Source organism: Chelmon rostratus, chromosome 4 (genome assembly GCF_017976325.1).
Source record: "Chelmon rostratus isolate fCheRos1 chromosome 4, fCheRos1.pri, whole genome shotgun sequence".
Taxonomy (NCBI): Eukaryota; Metazoa; Chordata; class Actinopteri; order Chaetodontiformes; family Chaetodontidae; genus Chelmon; species Chelmon rostratus.
Genome location: NC_055661.1, coordinates 222,187 through 244,252, shown reverse-complemented (window position 1 = coordinate 244,252; position 22,066 = coordinate 222,187). Strand labels below are relative to the sequence as shown.

The 22,066-nt window shown below is 39.1% G+C and overlaps 1 protein-coding gene across 1 annotated transcript; it reads left to right on the top strand.

The window, feature by feature from the left end:
• Positions 1–36: 36 nt before the first annotated feature.
• lmnb2 (lamin B2) lies at positions 37–20,465 on the top strand. The gene is made up of 13 exons (XM_041935112.1): positions 37–429; positions 2,550–2,686; positions 3,807–3,963; positions 5,639–5,764; positions 7,541–7,639; positions 9,035–9,106; positions 9,289–9,414; positions 9,550–9,770; positions 10,269–10,500; positions 10,836–10,943; positions 11,656–11,775; positions 12,647–12,724; positions 17,383–20,465. Exons 1-13 carry the CDS (start codon positions 211–213, stop codon positions 17,416–17,418), a joined length of 1,731 nt encoding a protein of 576 aa, XP_041791046.1. The 5' UTR covers positions 37–210; the 3' UTR covers positions 17,419–20,465.
• Positions 20,466–22,066: the final 1,601 nt, after the last annotated feature.

Here is a 22,066-nt window from a genome sequence, read left to right as displayed (position 1 = left end):
CTGGTTTTGGCGCGGTTCTGATAGCGGTGTCGGCCATCTTGGACTCACATCACTGCAACTCTCGGAGACATTGCTTAAGCGTAGTTACTCCTCATTGATTGACATCGTATCGTTAATCAAGGAGGTAACCTGTTTTTCTACCGTCAGTTAACGAATATAGTACATACGTTTTCTTTTCTATTTAAAGTCAAGATTGTTGAGAGAATCGTTATGGCAACAGCTACTCCAAGCCGTGAAGCTGGCCGGTCGGTGGCCTCTAACGTTACACCTCTCTCCCCGACCCGGATTTCTCGCTTACAAGAGAAACAAGATTTACAGCACCTGAACGATAGACTGGCCGTGTACATCGACCGTGTCCGTGCATTGGAACTGGAGAACGACCGGCTGATGGTGAAGGTGTCTGAGAAAGAGGAGGTGACCACTAGAGAGGTGAGTAAACACCACCTTGAACACCCATCCGCGTGTACAGTTATATTAAGTTAGCGTCACAATATCAGAGAAAGTCTTAGCGACTGTGAATCAAGCTGAACACCCTGTCCATATGTTCAGAGGAAATCCATCAAATTGATGATGTAACAATACTAAAGATTAACGATGACAAACGCACGTTTCTTGCAGTTAGTTATGCGCGGCAATTGGCCATCAAAACATGTAACCTGAGCAATATGAACGATTTTTTCGATCATGTGTTCACGGCCCGGTGCACTAGTTAATGAACTGATCAGTCAACTAGTGCTGACTTTGTTGACTTTAATAACCCCAAATGCTCCAGCATTTCCTAATCTGTATCATAACGTGCACTTCACTTGACGTACTACATTATCTTGAAGAATGACAACATATTTCAGTAACCTTAAATGAAAACTTAATGTCATCTTAGTTTGTGCTGTTTACTACCGTCCTTAAGTTTGTTTTAGTTATAAATCCCGCACTAATTGCACAAAGTACAAATCAGAGTACACGTTATGCTATTTTCATTGAATCTGCAGTTGTAAAAGTGAAAACCGTTTCAGTTATGCACAGTTTCTTAAATCTCTTACTTTCTTCCATAATATCATGCATAATTATTGGTGAAGATTCGGGTCCCTCTGTTTTTTCTCAGATCGCATTAGAGAATTAGTTAACCTCCTGAGGGATTCTGTTTGAAAAGTGTACTGCTTTCAGGCTCTTTGCAGGTGTTCAGTTCTAAAACAGTCAGAGGCCAGTTTGACTTGTAGATTCATGAGTTTGATGGTTTAACAGATTCTCAGCTGTTAATAATACAATGAGACAGGGTTTTGCAACTCTAGAACATTATCTTTCTTTCACTGCAAGGTACAGAAGAAATATAGTGTTCGTGTTACAAAATAATCCACCAGGAGTGGGCAGTGCGTTGTGGCGAAAATTAAGACAAGTTCAAATTTGCTGGACGATACAACTTTTTTTTTTAAGTTAAGTTCAAGGCAAGTTAATGTGGGAAATTTGATGATGTTTTTTCATAGATAGATACTATGGTGCACTATATGCCAAACCATTAGCATTTTTTAGTCTACTGAATTGCAATATCAAGCATAACTGGTACTTGTACAAACTGGAGGACAAAAGGTGTTTCTCTCTGTTACATTTGTTTTTAAATTAACCTAATTGTGTCCAAACGGACACAAATCTGCAGTAGACAGCAGATTTAGCTAACACTATCCATCTGAAATTAGGTCAAAGAGGCTCTGAGACTTTTCTGGAGTTTCTGCAATATTCCATGCCATTTGTCAGTTTAAAATTAATCATTTATTTCTTCAAAACAAACAAATATCTATTAGTTACATATTCCTTTTCCTTTTCCTCTCAGTGCATGACCGTATCCCCAGTTTCCGTTTCTTTAAGATAAGACTTAATTGATCCCATGCTCGGGAAAATCACTTGTTACAACAGCAAGAATAGAAAGGAGAGGTAGAGGTGATGTTATGATGTGAAACAACATCAACATGGTGTTACATTAAATGATGCTGAATTTAAACAGTCTGAGCTGTTGGAATGAAGGACCTGCAGTAGTGTTCTTTCTGACACAGTGGATACTGCAATCTGTTGCTGAAGGAGCTGCTTTAGGCCTCCACCGTCTCCTGCAGGGGGTGAGAGTGGTTGTCCATGATTGATGTCAGCTTGGCTAACATACCCTTCTCGTCTAGCAATTTAGCTTGTTTGAAAGAGCACTGTAAAATAACATGGGGATTAAATTTTGTTTTTTGAAATGCTGGAAATAAGAAAATGTAGCTTTTAAAAATTATTTTCCAATGAATAATCAACTAATGTGAAGAAATAATCAATCACAGATTAATCAATTATTAAAATAGTCTTTAGTTGCAGCTCTAGTATATATGACAAGTTTGAAATGAGAACTGTGTAATTTGGATGCCATGCATGGTTTATGTGACACAGTTCAGGATGCTGGTAAATCATGGATACACAGGTTTTGAACTGATTTTTTTTTTTTTTTTTTTGCATGATTCTTTCTACCATGTGGATTCTTTATACTCTGCTTTTGTGATGTGAATTTCTCTTGTCCTTCTCTTTAGGTGACAGGCCTGAAGGCTCTCTATGAGGCAGAGTTAGCTGATGCTCGACGGGTTTTGGATGAAACTGCTAGAGAGAGAGCCAGGCTCCAGATAGACCTGGGCAAGGCTCAGGCTGAGCTTGAGGAAGCCACACGCAGGTAATATGATGCAGTACACCTAATTATCACACATTAGGGCTGTCCAAATTAGCCAAATATGACATTTGATTATTCCTACTGAAAAACACATTGATTCGAACCATTCAAATATCAGTTTGAAGACAGAAAAAACAATGCAATGAGAGACATAGTTATTCCATAGGCATATTCATTTCAACATAAACATGTCTCTAAACATGTCTGAATAAAATAATGTTCTGCAATTAAATAATGTCCTATTGTTGATTTAGTCTCTCGTATCAGCTTGACCTACATTACATTTTCAATCGCTGGGAGTGACATTGTGTTCACCAGTTGGTGCCAGTCCCCTTATCCAGGAAGATTTCAATGTCCTAGACAAACGGAAGACATTCCTGTCAAATATAATCTGTGAATTAGTCTGTCCAGGGCCTGACAGGCTCAGATTGTTATTTTAAGTGTCTGGACCACTACAGAGATTATGTTAAAGAGCAAGTTTAACAAAAAACAGCTGCTATATCTCTCTTACTAAAGCCACTAGACTCCATTTTTAGAAACAGTAATTTTGTCATTGTAAAACACACTTCATTCTCGAAAGAAACAAAATAAAACTCAAAACCAAAACCATCTCTATTGGTGAAAATGAACCCTTAATTCACTGATTTGGGAGAGGAGCAAGATTGAGGATAGACATCAGATAACCAGCAAAAACAGCACGTAGAGCCTGAATGTTTTCACATCTAACTTGGGAATTATTTTTACTGCACATTATGACCGGACAGATTTAAATATGTTGTTGGACTTTTTTTTTAAGGTAATTTCTGAACAGAAACTCTGGTTTTGTGACTCCTGTCCATCATCCAGTACCTTCAGAGCATACAGTGTGGTGGTGCTGCTGCTTTTTTCTCCCCACAATTGAACATTAATTTCCACAATTGAATGTCTGGGGTTCTTTTTAATTCGATTATATATTCAAAAGTAGGATATTCGTTAACAGCCCTATCACATATGTCATATTGTTTGAGATCAAATTTATGTGGGGACCTGGTAAGCATTTGGAATCAGTGTCACTCGGAAGGAAAGGTCAGTGGCCAGTTTGAAGCAATAATTATCTTCTCCAACCTCTGTCCTTGCATTCCAGTGCCAAGAAGAAAGATAGTGATCTTGCTGCAGCAGTCTCCAGAGCCAGTGGTTTGGAAGGCCAGCTGAACAAGAGTGAAGCAGCTCTTTCTACAGCTCTAAGCCAGAATGCTGCTCTGACTTCTGAACTGGCCGATGTCAATAGCCTGCTGGCTAAGGTGTGTACTGCAAGGTTTCTGTTCAGAAAAAAAGGTGGGAAGAAAGAAAAACTAGACAGGGATGAATAGTCTTGAGTCTGAGTATTGTTTAAAGAAAGCTAGTGTTTCAGTACACTTTATTGAGGCTAAAAATCTAATAACCAACTGAAAGCTTATTGTAATTAAAAACACATTTAACAGTATGATGAAATACACCCATTTCAGAGCAGCATTGAAAAAAGCCAGCCTTAATCTCGCAAAGAATCTATCTTCATAGCAAGTGAATGAGAACTCTGCTGTTTAAGTTTAAGCGATTATTGACTTAATTGCTATATTTGACATGGAATCAGGGTTTCCATAACTCCCTTAATATTTAAATCTCTCTGGTCAATATGTCCTTTGAAAGTAATTCCTGAGTTGGATGTGAAAATACTCTGATCATGTTGTTTTCCACCCGCCGCTTCTCTGATGCTGCCGTCCCTCTCACTCCTCTCCCAGTATCTTCACATCTAACTCAGTGAATTAGGGTTTAATTCAACCAAACCAGGTTTGATGGTGATTGTTAGAAAAGTGGAAAGATGAGTTTTGTTTAATTTCTTTTAAGTCTGTTTTACAATGATAAAATGACCTTTTCTGTAAATGGAGTCTGGTGACTATGGTCAGAGCAACTGCTTCTGTTTAAAAGGATTTTGCACTTTAACACAAAAGTCTATCGCTGTAGGGATCATTTTCATAATGTTGTCAGACACCTAGAATAACAATCTGAGCACTTTCAGTGGATGAACGTGGACAGATGGTCCGCAGTATTCCTTGCTGTTATAGCAAAGTTCAAGCTGCCTGCAAGTTCATATTATGTTCATTCTGTTGATTGCCTTAATACTTATTCACTTGGCCAAATAATAGACTAAATTGCTCACGGTTGGAAACCCAATTTATTTATGTTTTGCTCCTTTTTTTCCTAATTTTCATATTATAACAGTGTTATACTACACAAAATGTTTCAATGATTATGCTGTTTCCATAGAGGCGCAGACTTACACACTGCAGTGAAAGACAAGCCCAAATTGGGTTAAAATACAGCATCAATAAATGCCCAAGAGCTGCTTGGGGTACAGAGAGTTAAGAAATGTTATTCTTCTGTATGCGAAAGACTTGATCTAAAGTTTTAGAGGTTAAGTACCAGGCACAGCAGGGGATGCAATTCTTGCAGTTGGAATGGGCCATGTAATCTCAGGGCCATTTCCCGTCACTTGTTAATCTCTTCCTGTCTTCTGGCCCTGGTCTGGTCTTCTGGAGACTTTGATCATTTTAAAGGTAAAAAACATTTTTTATGTGGTATGCAGTGTAATAGCTAAATTTACAGCTGTGGGAAAGGAAATACAGTCTTTGATGTTTTCTCTGTTTTTTTAGGAATATCCTACAGTCAGTTAAGTCACAGTTTCTGGTCTACTTGCTAGTGCTGGTCCATGTGTCCTGGAAGATTAGAGTAGAGGCATTCTGGTCCAATATTATGTATTTATGCACATTATTTTGTGTCTAATGTGGACATTTTTGTCCCCAACCCCACCATTGCAATACAATTTAAAACAAAAACAAAAACAAAAAAAAAACAAACAAAACAAAACAATGGAAATCTTGTTCATTTTTTGTTGACTTGTCTGTGTGCTAATATTTATTACGGTGTGTTGTTGTAAAGGCGGAGGACAGCCATGCTGTTGCTAAGCGTCAGTTGGAGGCAGAGACACTGATGCGTGTAGACCTAGAGAACCGCTGTCAGTCACTGAGTGAAGAGCTGGAGTTCAGGAAGAGCATGTTTGAAGAGGTAAGAAATGTTTCCGCTGTGTGATGGGAAATGGCATGCGAGTTACTGCCACTAATAATTATTTCCATTATCAACTAATCTAGCAGTTATTTTTATGATTAATAAATAATTGACAAATTCCCCCCTCTGATTATTTTCTGTAACAAGTGGCATTGACAAATAATCAGTTCTTGGATATGTCTGACATTTAGAAGGATTGATTTTTTTCTCACTGGCTATAATAGCTATGTGTAGTGCTGGTGAGCATCACCCACCACAATTTGCCCCAGCAAAAACATACCATGATAGGTGTACTGTATGCTGTCCATCCATAATGCAATGAATAATGTTTATCCTTCAGGTCACAATTGTGGTCTTTGCCATAAACATAGCTTCTTATACCATTTGTGTATGAAGAGTATTCAGAATACAATCTAATACAATCCAAAAAGGTTGGGATGCTGTGTAAAACATACATAAAACAAAATGCAATGATTTGCAAATCTTTTTCGACCGATATTCAATTGAATACAGTATATTTACAGAGATACAGCGATATTTAATGTTCAAGCTGCTAAACCTTTTGGCCCTTTATAAGTATACTCTCAGTTTGAATTTGATGTTGAGACATATTTACATCACCTTTTCTTTTAACAGCACTCAATAAGCCTTTAGGATCTGAGGACAGAGCAAGTTGTAAAGGTGAAATTCTTTCCCATTCAAATTTGTATTTATCGAAGGCCAAAGTGACCTTGTCCTAAAAATCATTTATTGGTTTGAACATTAAATGTCTTGTCTTTGTACCTTATTCAATTAAATATAGGTAAAAAAAAAAAGGATTTGCAAGTCATTGCATTTAGTTTTTAATTTACGTTTTACATAGTGTCCCAACTTTTTTGGAATTTGGATTGTATGCCTGTGAATATTCTCATTCATCCAGGTCATTGTAAGCTTTAGGGCATTCAATCGTTCTGTCTTCTCTGTCCAGAATATGCACATTTTTATCCTCAAAGGAGTGTGCTTTCTCCTTGAGACTCTTGCCCCTTCTGAAGGGCAAGAGTTTGCCCCTCAGAAGGGCTAACTCTTCAGGGCTGGACTCAGCTGTTTACCTGCATCTCAAGGAGAAAGCACACTCCTTTGAGGATAAAAATGTGCATATTCTGGACAGAGAAGACAGATGGTTTGAAAGAGGAGTACGTGAAGCCATCCATGTCAAGGTTGAAAAACCATCTCTGAACAGAGGGGGAGGTCTGAGACACCACCTCTCTCCCACATACAATGCTGTCCTTTCATCTCTCCCAAAAAGATTCAAAGATTTAGCCTCTGAGGATAAACAACAAAGCCATTCACACATGGCTCCAGGAGATTCCCAATGACAACAATGGGACACTAACGAGCCAAACGACTGTCGTTGACATCCAAGGGTTGCACCCCACCCTGCCTTAATGGGGGGATCGTTTGCCTCACAATAGAGTGATACCATTCTTGATTTTGGGGGTTGGCCTCGCTCAGGGGATAAATACTTGAACCTAACAACATTGCATTGGACTAGAGCTGTCCTATCTAGTCTGGTTGCGTACGAACTGATGAAGCCTGCTCGGATGAGAGGCGAAACGTCTTCTAAGACAAACTGACGAGGTCCAGTTGCGAACGATTGAATGCCCCAATTTGGATTGTAGAGTAACATCTGCATCCAAAACAGAGCAATTGTTTTAATCAATATACCAAATGTGTTTACATTTCTGTAGTATTAGGAATTTATCCCTGTTGCAATCCCGTCTTTCTCCTTGTGTTCAGGAGGTGCGTGAGTCTCGGCGTCGACAGGAGCAGAGAATAGTGGAGGTGGACTCTGGGGTCAGACAAGACTATGAGTTCAAACTGGCACAAGCTTTACAGGTATGTTGGGGGATGAATTTACAGCAGCTGCCATGTCAGTGGGAGGGCTGGGAAATTAGAACAGGATGGATAGATAGATAATAACAACATTAAAGAAAAATAATTCAAATATGTTTTTGATAAGAATATAAGAAATTGCAATATACCCTTATTGCTTGACAAGAGCATCAGTTAATCACAGATACAGAGGAATCAATGGCATGAATTTCCCAGGGCTTTCCACAAGGATATGGAGTTGTCAGATATGGCGGTCCAGGGGCATGAGAGGTCCAAATTCAGATGCAGATGTTGGTTTTGAAAAATACCTGTATACATGTGGTCAAGGCCTTAGAGATGATTATTTATATAATAACATATAATTAATCCCATAAATGTCTGTGTGGCATATACGGAAACTGCAGCACTCTCAGTGGACTTTTTAACACTGTCATCAAGTTGATGCCACTGGTATTTGTAAAGCAGCCAGTCTAATGAGGATATCCCCTGTCTGTGCAATCAGTCCAATTAGTGATGTGTTTTGTCACTGTTTAATTTGCTAAAATATTTCAAACACACACATTCATATAGAGTATGTGGGTGCCAGACTGATACAGACAGATGTTGCATGTTTTTCTGTCATCATGGCCATATTGTTTTGAAGTAGGCTAATGGTCATGAAATGTGCATGCATAGCCAATTACAACTATATTTTTAGCATCAAAATGCAGTATAACAAAGTAGCTGGCTGGACCTACATGAGTAGTCTGCTATTTAGCTGGCAGCTGATGCTTATTGAGAGCTTTGATTTCCCAGATTTCCCTCTGCACATTACAAGTATTTGAGAATTTTAAACCTGCTTTTCCATGTTACAGTATTAGAAGTGTAGCTACGGCCATCTTACTGCACTTGCATGTTACGACAAAGTCCTATCATGTTTGGTTGGGCTGTTGAAACACTTTGGCCCACAGTGAATGTGACAATTGATGTGACAGAGTGTCTGCAGGTCCTTAAAAGTCTTAAATATATTCAGTTAAATTTAAAAGTCTTAAATATATTCAGTTAAATTTAACCAAGTACCAAACTGTGAAAATCAGGTCTCAATTTAAATAAAAGTTTTTCATCAAATTTTGTATCTCTTTTTGCCAGAATTATACTTATCTGGTGACAGAAACCAACTGAAACCTTTTTTTAAGGGGGTATGAAAATGAAGTGTCTGATACGCACAGACATCCTGTTTGAGTTCAGAACAGACAGTAACTATGACATGGTTCTTTCACAATTCTACAGCCCAGGAAGCTTGTGGAACTGCTGTGGAAATATGCAATTTCCTGAATTAACCATGGGAGCTTTTAAGGGCACCCCCCTGGACCTTTTATTTGACAATTAGCATTAATCAGGTTTGCGTGATCCCACCAGGACCTAAGGAGGCAACACGATGAGCAAGTCTCTCTTTATAAGGAGGAACTGGAACAAACCTTCCAGGCCAAGGTAAGAGACAAATATTTTTTTCTTTTGTCTTCTGAAACTCTAAAACATAGTCTTCCAGGGAAAAAAAAAGATTTCGCAAGTGTGCTCCAGTCCTGTTTTTTTCCACTTGGAAGTTGAATTCAGCTGCACTTTGCTGGAAGATGCCCAGAGAACTTTCTCACACAAAATCTGTCTCCCCCTAGTTGGATAATGCCAAGGTGTCCTCAGAGATTAATGACAAGGCAATAAGCACCGCCAGGGAGGAGCTGCTCGAGTCCCGTATGAGAATAGAGAGCCTTGGATATCAGCTGAATGCCCTGCAAAAACAGGTACTGCTTAATGAGCACCTCTACACACATATCTAGACCTCTTCCACAACTCTCACAATTTCAGGTGCTTTAGCCTTTTGTATTGCTAATGAGCTAATTCACAGTTATGCTGGTTGGATGTGTGTGTGTTTGTAGGTGGCTGCCTCAGAGGATCGTATCAGAGAACTGGAGGAAATTCTGTCAACAGAGCGAGACAAGCATCGCCGTGTTATCGAAGGAAAAGAACAAGAGATGAATGAACTGAGGGAGAGGATGAACGCTCAGCTCAGCGAATACCAGGAGCTGTTAGATGTGAAGCTTGCCCTAGATATGGAGATCAATGCATACAGGAAACTGCTGGAGGGAGAGGAGCATAGGTACAACGCAAACAAACAAACAAACACACACACACACAGTGGTTGAGTGGCTGTGCAGCTGTGCAGCTATGGCTCAGGAGACAGAGCAGTCGGCCCACATATCAGAAGGTCAGTGGTTTAATCCCTGGTCTACATGTCAAAGTATCTTTGGGCAAGATACTGAACCCCCAATTGGTCCTGATGCTCTGCCATTGGTGTGTGAGTGTGTATGAGTGGTTGATGCTCGTAATGAGAATGTGGCCTGGCCACCATCATACAAATGTGTGTGAATGGGTGACGCAGACTTGTGTTCTAAGAAGTGTTTTGAGTGGTCATCAGACTTGAAAAGTGCTATTTAAATACAGTCCATTTACCATTTACACACTATCAGGCCTGGGATACATGCTGCTACATAGAAGTCACTCCCAGATTTTAAGTTTGATTGTGCCAGAGTGGTCTTTTTTTTGGAGTTGAAATGCAAATTCGTGAGTTTAGTTAGTGCTGTCGTGCCTCTTTCAGACTGAAGCTGTCCCCCAGCCCATCGCCTCGAGTCACTGTTTCTAGGATAACAGGATCTTCCTCCTCCCGCTCCTCCAAGAGGAAGAGAGTGGAGGGTAAGGATGTCCCAGAGGTGGGACGAGTAGAGGGGCAACTGCGGGTATTGGAAGAGGCTGCAGGTAGTGGAGCAGTCACCATATCACCCACTGACATGGATGGAAATGCAGTCACACTGACCAATGATTCTGAGCAGGTGTGTAAGACTGGACGATGACTAGAATACAGAGATACAAAACTGTTGCATATTTAGTCTGGTCTATGCAGACAACTAGCAGTTGGTGATTAGTAGGTTCACATATTATAAGTAGCACCTTAAGTTTACACACATTACATATAGCTTCATTAAGTTTGGATATATCCCACCATGATAAATAACATGATCAAGTAAATGCTGATCATGTAAGGTAGACAAAAAAACTGAGATCACCCTCCTGAGGTCTGCAATAGGTTCAGCAAAAATGTTGTCTATGTGTAGGTTTGTGGTAAATAGTTAAAATTCTATACTTTCTTCTTTCTTGTGTTTTGTAGGACCAGCCTTTGGGCAACTGGAGGTTAAAGAGACAGGTTGACAACGGGGATGAGGTCATTTACAGGTTCTCCCCAAAGTTTGTCCTTAAGGCTGCACAGTCAGTGACGGTGAGAAATGTAAAGTAGTAGAGAATGTGTATGTCCTGTCTTCATTGTGAAGGTGCCTTGTGTTTTTTAAAGGTTCATGAAAATTAATTTGTTATTCTTCGCTTGTATAATTTTGTATCCAGGCTTAAATGTTTAATTCGTCCAAAACACACAGAAAAATTTTTTTAGAGCTGCAATGATTAATTGATTTATTGTTTAGCTCTCAGCTGTTAAATTAATCAAAACTATTTTGGTGATCAATTAATCAGTGAGTAATTTGTTAAGAAAAAGAAGTAAATTCCTTTATGTCAGCTTCTGAAATGTGTTTATAGTTTATATTCTTTACTCCTCTATGACAGTAAATCTAATATCTTTGGGTTGTGGACAAACAAGACATTTAAGGATGCCATCTAGGGCTTTGGGAAATACTCGTTCTCCATTTTCTGACATTTTCTAGACCAAACAACTAATTGATTCATTTCATTTCAAGAAAATAATCAACAGATTAATCAACATTGAAAGTAATCGATAGTTTCAGCCCTTAATATTTTGTCACACTTACTCAAAGTGATTTCTGCTGCCACCACTGTACAATGGAGGTGAAGGGAACCTGTTTAAAACGTACATTTGAGACTCAGCAATAAAGGTTACAGAATATAATCAACAATATGTATATACTTTATATTCAAGAGTATAAGAATATGATATATTTACCTGCAATGTGTGTATACAGGTGTGGTCTGCGGATGCTGGTGTGGCTCATAGTCCACCATCTGACTTGTTGTGGAAGAGTCAGGCTTCTTGGGGCACAGGAAATGATATAGTTACCACTTTGATCAATGCCGAAGGCGAGGTAAAGACATCCATGCATGACTAATTAGATCTGTTTTGTCTTCATTTACATGTCCCTGATCGAGTGCACAGGCCCCCACGTGTTGTTCCTGTGTGTTATGCTTGGTGAGGGCACTGCTACTACCCAATCTGAGTAGCAGCCCAATCTCGGTAGAACATGTGCATAATAGGGCTGTAAACAAATAATCTAAATTTGAATTAATATTTCAATAGTAAAAATATCCATACATTCAACTGTAAAATTTAATATTCGAATGTGGGGGCTCCTGCTACCGCAACTACATTGACACCGCTGTACAGTGGACAGGAGTCACAAAAACGGTTTTTATTATCCAGTCATTACTGCTTTTGTTTTTGTTCTGTTTTTTTTTTTTTTTTTGCACATAATTCAACACCATGCGGAGGACTTGTTTATTTTGTAATTTGTAGGTGTGTAAATCTTTTAAAAGACAAAGTAGAATGTCTCTTGTTGTATTTATTTGTGGAAGTAATGCGCAAAAATATATATCCAAATGGTTTGAACCTTTCTAGATTTTAGAGGGAATATTTAAACGTCATTTTTGGCAATTGTCAATTTTGACACCCCTAGTGGAAAGGTCAGATGCTAATGCCTGACCAGTGGGTAATCCTTGCACTGACCAATCCCCAACCACTGGAGTATGCACTTCTCAGATTAGACAGCTACTCCGATTGGGTAGTGACAGGCATGTCTGGTAATTCTTGTTTGAGTTTTATTGGTGGTTGGCAGACCAGGGTATAGGTGCACTCCAGCCACCTTCTGGATTGGAGTGTGAACAAGTAGATTGGCAGCTTTGTAGTATTTTGTGTCTTTTTTGTTTCTGAGTCATTTGAGCTGACTGTCTGTCCTGCAGGAGGTGGCCAGAAGGAGTGTGACCAAGACTCAGGTAGAGGTAGAGAATGGAGATGAAGAGGAGGATGTCGCACAAACAGTGAGCATACTTGTTTTTCTTCAAATTACCCTGTGTGAAAAGTATACAGAAGCTGAGTATAATTAGCTGATCAGTCACCGTCAGCAATCAATACCAACTGTTAACCATTAATCAATCCAATAACTAACCACAGTCAATGAATGCCAAACAACCATATCATACTTTAGCAGTTACCTAGTTCTGTGATTGTTACAAAGCATTAAAAAATATACCAACAGTATTTGAACTAAGTGGAAGCTCCCTGCGCTCTCTGAGGAGAATATTGTACCAAACTCCCTTTAATAAGTATGACATATTAGCAACTCCTTACACGTCTGCAGACACACATTATTCTAGAAACACAAGATAAAAAGTGTCATGTTTCGACAACCTTTTTGTCAATTCAACATCACTGTAATCCGTGAATGAGCTGTACTTTCATACAAACTTTACGGATTTTGTCTCCCTACCAGCCTCCATTGATTAGCTGCACTTTTTTAGTGGGAGACAAAGGTGGAAAATTAAAAATTAAGGTTTATTACTAAAATGCAGGCTGGTTGGTGTATCAGATACATACTGAATTCATTACTGTCTCATAACATAATAATAATATAATAGTTCACCTTGTAGCATCCAGGAACAATTTTGTGCGTCACCTGAACTCGTCCATAGTGCGTTTACTGAGTCACCAGAAATTGAATACTGCTGAATGCCTTATACAAATAAGATAAGATAAAATATAACTTAATTTATCCTCAGCTGGGGAAATTTGGGCATAACAACAGCATGTAATAGCAGTGGGAAGAAAAATAGCAGCAGAGATAGAGAACATTTGAAAAAAAAAAACTAAATAAAAAAGGAGACTATATATATGTACATATTATAAAAGCAAAATGAAATTTAACTTTATTAAAAGAAGAAATATGCAGAAAAAATATGTTAAAAAAAAACCCAAAAACAAACGTATTGTCCCAATAGCTGTGGAAAAAAATGTGTGCTGCCTTCAGATTAAAAAAAATAATTAATAGTGTTACTACCATTGCACAGAAGAACAAAATATACAAAACAATCAATGATATGTAATATTGCACAAAATGTAACGATATGAGTTTATGTTGGCATAAATGACGAGAGAAAAACTAAGGAAGGAGCTGCTAAGGGCCCCCACTGTGTCATGCAGAGGGTGGGAGGTTTTGTCAATGACAGATGTCAGCTTGGCTAACATCCTCCTCTCACCTACATCCTCAGTGGTGTCCAGAGGGCAGTCCAGGACAGAGCCAGCCCTCCTGACCAGTTTATTGAGTGTCTGTCTGTCCCTCTCAGAGCTTCCACAGCCCCAGCAGACCACTGCGTAAAAGCCTGCAGATGCAACCACAGAGTCATAGAAAGTCCTCAGTAATGTCCTACATACTCCAAACGACCTCTTCTCAGGAGATGGAGACGACTTCGGCCCTTTCTGTACAGGGCATCAGTGTTAGTTGACCAGTCCAGTTTATTGTGAGGTGTAGACCCAGGTATTTGTACTCCTCCACAATCTCAGTGTCGCACTGGATGCACACCGGTGTAGTCTGTGGTACTTTCCTGCGGAAGTCTATCACCATCTCCTTGGTCTTGCCAGCATTGATGTGCAGGTGGTTCAGTCCACACCAGTCGACAAAGTTAGTGATGATTTCCCTGTATTCCAAATCTTCCCCTGTGATACACATCCAACTTCGGCTGTTTCGTCTGAGAACTTCTGGAGGTGGCAGCTGGTTGTGTTGTGTCTGAAGTCCAATGTATAGAGGCTAAAGAGGAAAAGAGAGAGCACAGTCACACACACAGTCGTGTAGCCTCACATACTGTGGTCTGGTGGTGAGGTAGTCAATGGTCCATGCAGCCAGGTGACAGTCTACTCCGGCTCCTTCCAGCTTCCCCCTCAGCAGTGATGGCTGGATCATGTTAAAAGCACTGGAGATGTCCTCACTGTGTTACCAGTGCTCTCCAGGAGCGATGGAGCAGGTAGATGATAGCGTCTTCCACACCAGTGCCTGGTCGATATGCCTTCCTCCTCTTTGTCCTCTTGAGCTCCTTCCTCACCTGATCTGCTGTTATGTAGAGGCCGGGCAGGGGACGGGGGGGGTGGCTCCTGTTGGGTAAGGAGGGGAGCTGGGTCTGAAGTCTGTGATGTGGATTGGAGGGGCTTAAGTGTTGTAAGGACAGAGCTGCTGGTGTTAGGGATGCACTGGGGGGAACGGAGGGGATGCTGAGAGGTAACGCCATCTGGTCTGGGCTCTGGTGGATGGGGAAGGGAACGGGGGTAGAATCAAACCTGTTAAAAAACAGGTTCAGCTCATTTGCCCATTCCCGGTCTCCAGATTCTTGGCCCCTGCCGTTGTCACTGCTGTGGCCTGAAATGTTTTTCAATGGTTTTCAGGCCCCTCCAAACCCCTCTGGAGTTGTTCCTCTGCAGGTGCTCCTCCAGCTTCCTCCTGTAGCTCTCCTTGCCTTTCCTGATCTCGGTTTTCTGCTCCCTCTGCACCCTCTTCAACTCAGTTCTATCCCCAGACTTAAAAACAGTTCGGGGGACACCCAGGGTTTGTTATTTGGAAAATAACAGTTATCGCGATGACATACAAAAACTCCCTCGGCAGGTAATACGGCTGGATGCTAACAGCTAGCAGCTCAGTGTCCCTTGTACAACACTGCTCTTTTACACTAATGCGCTGGATTACACCATCTCTTGTTCACAAACATTGCTATGCCTCCACAGTTCCTCTCACTCCTCACTCGCCTGTCCGCTCTCAGCAGATGAAAGTAATCCAAAGCAACATGCATGTCCGGCTTGAGTTTGTTCAGCCACGTCTCTGTGAAGCACATGCCGCTACAGTCCCGTTACTCCCGCTGCAGTCTGGTTAGCGCCGATAGCTCTTCCATCTTATTAGGGAGAGATCTCACATTCCCCATAATAACAGATGGTATTGATGGTTTATACCGTCATCGCTTGTCCCGGCACTTAACTCCAGCTCTGCATCCCCTTCTCCGTCTCCGTCTCCCCACGGGGATCTCTGGTCTTTCTGCTGGGAGTACGCCGGCGTTGCACAGCGCTAACAGCTGGTCCAGAGTGTCGTTTTTTAAAAGTCCACAAAAGAGTAAAAAACTAATCACTAGTCTCACCAGTTGTACATCCGTTAGAACGCACGATCGACCGAGACTAGTGACGGAAAAAACAGACGAGAAATACACAAGAAAACACTTAAACAGAGAAAAACGGTCAGAGCTGCTGTGACAGGCTGCAAGTGGCAAGTCAGATCTCACAGCAACTTGTGTAAAACATACATATATTAATACTTAGCTGCTTGCCACATAAAGTTAATTATTAGCTAGTGGTTAGCTGTTCAAGTGTTCATAGAGTGGGAGAAATGGCACATGGTTTTAAATGAGGAAATGTTATGAGCATCTTATTTTTAAGAACACAATGACCAGTTTAAGACAGGGTATGCCAAAGCAGCTATTAGTATATCTGGGCGGTCCACCCACACAAAGTCTTAACACTGTCATGTGTTTGTGAAAAAGCTCCATATATCATAATGAGTATGTGGCGAGCAATGTTGATACTGTGGTGGTAAAAGCATGTATGGAAAGCCCTGCATTTAAAATCAGTGTCACTCTGACACTACGAGCCAAGCTGCTAACGTTAGCTTAACTTGTTTGCCTGATAACTTTAGTTCCAGACAAGTAATAATTATAATCCTTCATTTGGTTAAAAGATTTAGTTTAAACATTTAAAATTACCAAGATCTAAAAAGTGACTGTGATTTGTCTTGAAAACAGTAAGTGTAGTAGCTGTTTGTCCAAGCAACAAAGAAATTCAAACCAAACTTCAAATCATAAAAAATCAAAGGGCCACTGCTGCACCATGGCTTTGTGGTGTATGCGGATGGGAAAAACGTAATGTCCAAACAAATGTTCAATTTCAACAAAAAAACGTGGTTTATTTGACCAAACAGCGAGCAGGCAAAGAACAAAGACATTCCACAGTGCTTCTCCCGCTCCGGTAAAAAACCATTTGCCCACCCAGGTGCATGCTGGTCCCTTACCGTAGCCCTACTTATATCATCGGGTGCCCCCCTAACGTGCCCAAATGAAACAAAACAACAAATGACAAACAAGAAAACACCTACACTAAACAAATAAACAGAATACTAACAAATCTAATCATAATGAAATCAAATAAATTGATTCAGAATAATCAAATCTAAATACTAACAAAACTAAATACTAAACTAAACAACACTAAATACCAAAAAATAAATAAATAAATAAATAGCTCCAACAAGTAAGAAAGTTGTCAGCTAGAACTGTTTTAGTGTCAGGTGTTTGGTGCCTTGCTCAAGAGCACTTCGGCAGTGCCCCGCAGGTGAAATGTCACCACTGCAGCTACTAATTCTGTGGACCACTGGACTAGACCGAGCCACCAAGTTCCCACAGACTGAGCCGCTGCCAATGTTGCTAACTGTTAATGTCATGTTTTTAAAAAAAAAAAAAAAAAAGTGGTTGATATGTTGTAGTCAGATGTTTTATCCCATCTCAAATACATCTAGGGTCTAATTATTCATTGATTTTTTTAATGAGTATGTCAAAGTTTTGTTTGTTTGTTTTTTCCAAATATGGTAATACGAACCTTTTTCTTTCTCCTACAGGCCAAGGTGTCATCCAGAGAGTGTGCCATCATGTGAAGCCTTCCCATTCCGTTGATTGTTGATTTCCCTGTAATATTTTTTTTTCTTTCTAGCAACTCTGATATGATCCTGTCCCTTGCCTCGTCATTTACTTTACATTAAAACAATTAAGAATTTTTAGACTAATACACTTTGTTTGTACTGCCCTCCAAATCTCTGGAACTCCTTTAGTATGAATCATCACTACTAATGCCAACATCTGTCGGTCACACAAAGATGTTGGGTCCAAATATTCAATCAAACTGAGGGGTTCCCAGTCCTACAAGTAGTACTTTACATGTCAGTGATTAATTCCAGTGGCCGTCACTTGTTCTACCATGGTAAGCATTTTGGTTTCATCCTTTCTGCACTCTAGAACAAATTGTGTAATGATTTCACAGAAATCAACTAAAAGAACCTGTTATTTGAGTTTTCAAGATTAAAGGACATCTGCTGTATGGCCATGAATATATAATGAATGAATAACATAAGTGTTACAAATGATGAACAACTCTTATTTCAGTTGTGAAACTGTTTTATTTTTTTCCCCAAAAATGAAGCACTTTCTCAGATTCCTGCTCACGTTCCTGAAACTGTCCCTCCACTCCTCTGCTTTGTCTCTGTCCTCTTTTCCTTGCTTCTTTAAAGATAGTAATGAAGTGTGATGGTGCATCTGATTTCAGTCTTACTTGCCACAGCTGAATTAAAGACAAACATTTGAAACTTGCTCAAAAGGTTTGGAAAGTAGGAGGTGTTTAGAGCCTCATATGATGCTATCTTACGGTATTTCACGGTTGCTATTACCTGCCAGCTCTTGACCAGAAACAGCTTCATTTTGACTGAGAGCTTTTGATTTCTGAATGGTGATATTAGCAGTTTTTTCAAATACTGAAAACTGCTATAAGGCCTCTTGTTCTGCCCTGGATCGCTTCATTGACTTGTTGCTTGCCTGGTATCACAGGGTGAGTGACAGTGACCAGTTAATATCAGATTCTTCTGAAAACTATATTGGAATTAAGGGGAAGTGGTAACTTATTCTTAAAGCTTATCGTTTTTTGTTTTTTTGTTCGTTTTTGGCAGATGTATAACAGTTACTTATCGGGAGCAGCCCATTGCAGTCTTCCGTCTCTCCTCGTGTTGCCTGTGAGTTCAGTGTTCACTGATGTTTCAGCTCTGATTCAGTCACCCAACACCTTTGAAAAATAAGCAGCTCTCAGTCTATTTGAGCCAAAACTGAGCAGAATCTCAGTGTGTGTTGTCTGTGTTGCATTCAGACTGGGAGAGAAACTAACTTCAGCTGGTAATCATGTCGCGTAATTAGCACTGAACTGTACAGAACAACAGTGTAGACTGGAATCTCTGCTAACACTGACAACCAGAGTTAACCCTGTGAGAGCTGCCTCATAGGAATGAGCCCACATACATTTTGTGTATGAGAGTGGTGTTGTGTTAGATTAGCCGCATAACTTGTTAACTCATGGTTCTGTATTAAAATGTTGTTTGTCAGCTCTGTTGTGTAACAGTTACAAGGTTTTCTCTGCTGGAATTGAAATGGGACAGACTGACCAGATAGTCTCTGCTGGCTTGTTTCTCCTTGCACCATGCAAAGCAACATTACTGTTCCTCCTAGGTGGCCAGAATGTGGCTGGAATAGGGGGTAACTATTGGTTGTGGGTTTGGGGTTTTGTTTACCAGTTGGGGGCACTGAAATAATACTTTTGAAAGAAAAGCCTTGAGCCTGGATTTCTCAATCTCACATTAAACTGATATAACATTGACTCCATTTAAGTACAGCCAGGGTATACAGTGAAAGGAACATTTTATAATCTCCATCTCTGTATTCTCTGGACTGCAGTACATTGGTTGCTCACACAACTTGTGTGCCATTTTGGGAAACTCAATTTTCTTATGTGTTTGAATACTGTGTGTTACATAGCTAGTTTTTTTTATTTTTAATTTTTGACTGTTTAGTTTTTTCAATAGAGTTCTTGTCTATGTAATCATTTTGTTTACATAATACTGTGTGTTAAGGATTTCTGGAGTGATTAAGGTTGGGTGTTCATGACCTGATTTAATTTGGCTAATTGCTTATTAAGCATTATAATTCATTACTGGCTTAATTTTCCAGATTCTGATAAAACAATGCTGAACCCTCACAATGCTGTAGTGTTCTGCTGAGAGTTAAAGTCTTCACCTGGTAAGAGACATTCATCATTTTCATTCATCAGCTTTTCATTGGCATAAGAAACTTCTTGTCTAGTAAGTGATAAATGACCAACTTAGAACATTTGAATTAGATGAAGTCTGGCAGTATTAAATGAACTGACTGTCAAATTAATACTGATCTAACTTTTATTGCTCTGCAGAACAAATTGTAAGGCTTCGACAGAGAATAGTAATTCAGTCCCTACAGGAATTCTCAATCTTTCAATTCAAGGTCAAGAAATAATGCATATTCATTCAATCCCTGCAATATTTTCAAGAGCTTACAATTCTTTTACAAATTTCTGTCTGACTAGTTAATCTTCCAATGCTAATTTTACCAATCATTGTGGTTTTAATGTAGAAGTAAATTTAATATAGAACCTTTTTTCAAATCAGTCAAGTAAGCTTCAATCTCAATAACAGATTATTTGTTTTTCTGAACCTTTTGTTGCATGTTAGTATGATTGATCATCAGTTTCTTTTTAAAACAATACTTTTTAAAGCTGATTTTAAAAGTAAAATCACAGGAGTCTTATAAAGGAAAAAACAAAATAGGGTCAAAGTGAATGCGTTTAGGAAAGGCTTTTAGAAAAGATGCTGCAAATTCAATCACATTTGGCTGCATTAACCAAAAAAACAAAATACAACTACTCTGATCCTGGAGGGTCTGACTACTATGCTACAACATAGATGCAACTGTGATTGTTCTGTCTGTTTGTGAGAACTGTAAACACCCAAGTTTTAATCACTGAAACTATATGGTGTTATTTATGTAGAGGGAAAGGATGCCAAATGTCAGTTTTCATTCATGATTAACTATTGTTTAACTACTTTTTGTACACCACAATAAATGTTTTACATATACACTTTTGACATCATTAGTGGTTATTAATACATGTGAATTCAGGAAATCATCTCAAGTATCTCATTTCAACGAGCACAAGCACTTTTCTTTTTGAAGAAAACGTTTCTGTTTGATTCATTCACTACAATGTTCTGACTGTTCAACTGATATGATCCAGAGGAGAGAAGCTGATCATGCTCTGTGCAATAAGATTGCAGCCATCTGAACAAACATTACTCAGAAAATGATAGTGAAGTGTCCCACAGAGTAATACTCCAAAATCCAAAAGCATCATCTAAAGCCACTTGCACTAAATAGCAAGGAGCAGGTCAAATCATTATCACTGGCTCAGACCTAAATTTTGAAAATCACATGAGAGATGTGACTGAAGTGTCATTCTGTCATTTAATTCAATTCAGTCAGACTGTTTCTCTTCCAAGCAGACACAAAAAAATTAACGTGTATACATATGTACAAATATGTATATATATATGGTACGCAAGAAGAAGCGTGGGGTGAAATTTCTCCAGATTACCTCAACAAATTAACAGCTAGAATGTCAAAGGTCTGCAATGCTATAATTGCTGCAAAGGGAGGATTCTTTGACGAAAGCAAAGTTTGAGGGAAAAAAGTATTATTTCAAATACAAATCATTATTTCTAACCTTGTCAATGTCTTGACGATATATATATATGTGTATGTATATATATATGTGTGTATGTATATATATATGTGTGTATGTGTATATATATATATGTGTGTATGTATATATATGTGTATGTATATATATATGTGTGTATGTATATATATATATGTATATATATATGTGTATGTATATATATGTGTGTATGTGTATATATATATGTGTATGTATATATATATATATATATGTGTGTATGTATATATATATATGTGTATGTATATATATATGTGTGTATGTATATATATATATGTGTATGTATATATATATGTGTGTATGTATATATATATATATATGTGTATGTATATATATATGTGTGTATGTATATATATGTATATATATGTATGTATATATGTGTATATGTATATATATATGTATGTATATACGTATATTTGTCACCAACTCGATCCCCTGCGATACACATCCAACAATGGCTGTATCATCGGAGAATGTCTGGAGGTGGCAGCTGTCTGTGTTGTGTCAGAAATCCGATGTGCAGAGGGTGTTCTTCTCTCACAGATCAATATGTATGCATCACAGTAGAAAAAAATGCATAGGTATGGTACGTCAAGAAAATCAAAATGTCATATTGCACAAAATATTGCATGGATAGCAGGATGTTAAACATAAATCATACAGTAGTGCAAAAACAGTATTTATGTGGACACAGTGCTACATTAAACAATGCTGGAGTTGAACATAAAATAAATCTGGCAACACTCTGACAGCTGTTGGAATGAAGGACCTCTAGTGGCACTCCTCGCACTCCTCGGACGCAGTTTGCAGTGGTGCACCATTTGCAGTGATTGCCAATTGCCGTGAGTATGCGTCGCGGGTAAGTCGGTGCACTCCTGGAACACACCCTTGGATAGGCTGCCTCCCTTTAGCTGGCTTCTGCCCACTCTTTTTGTTTATTT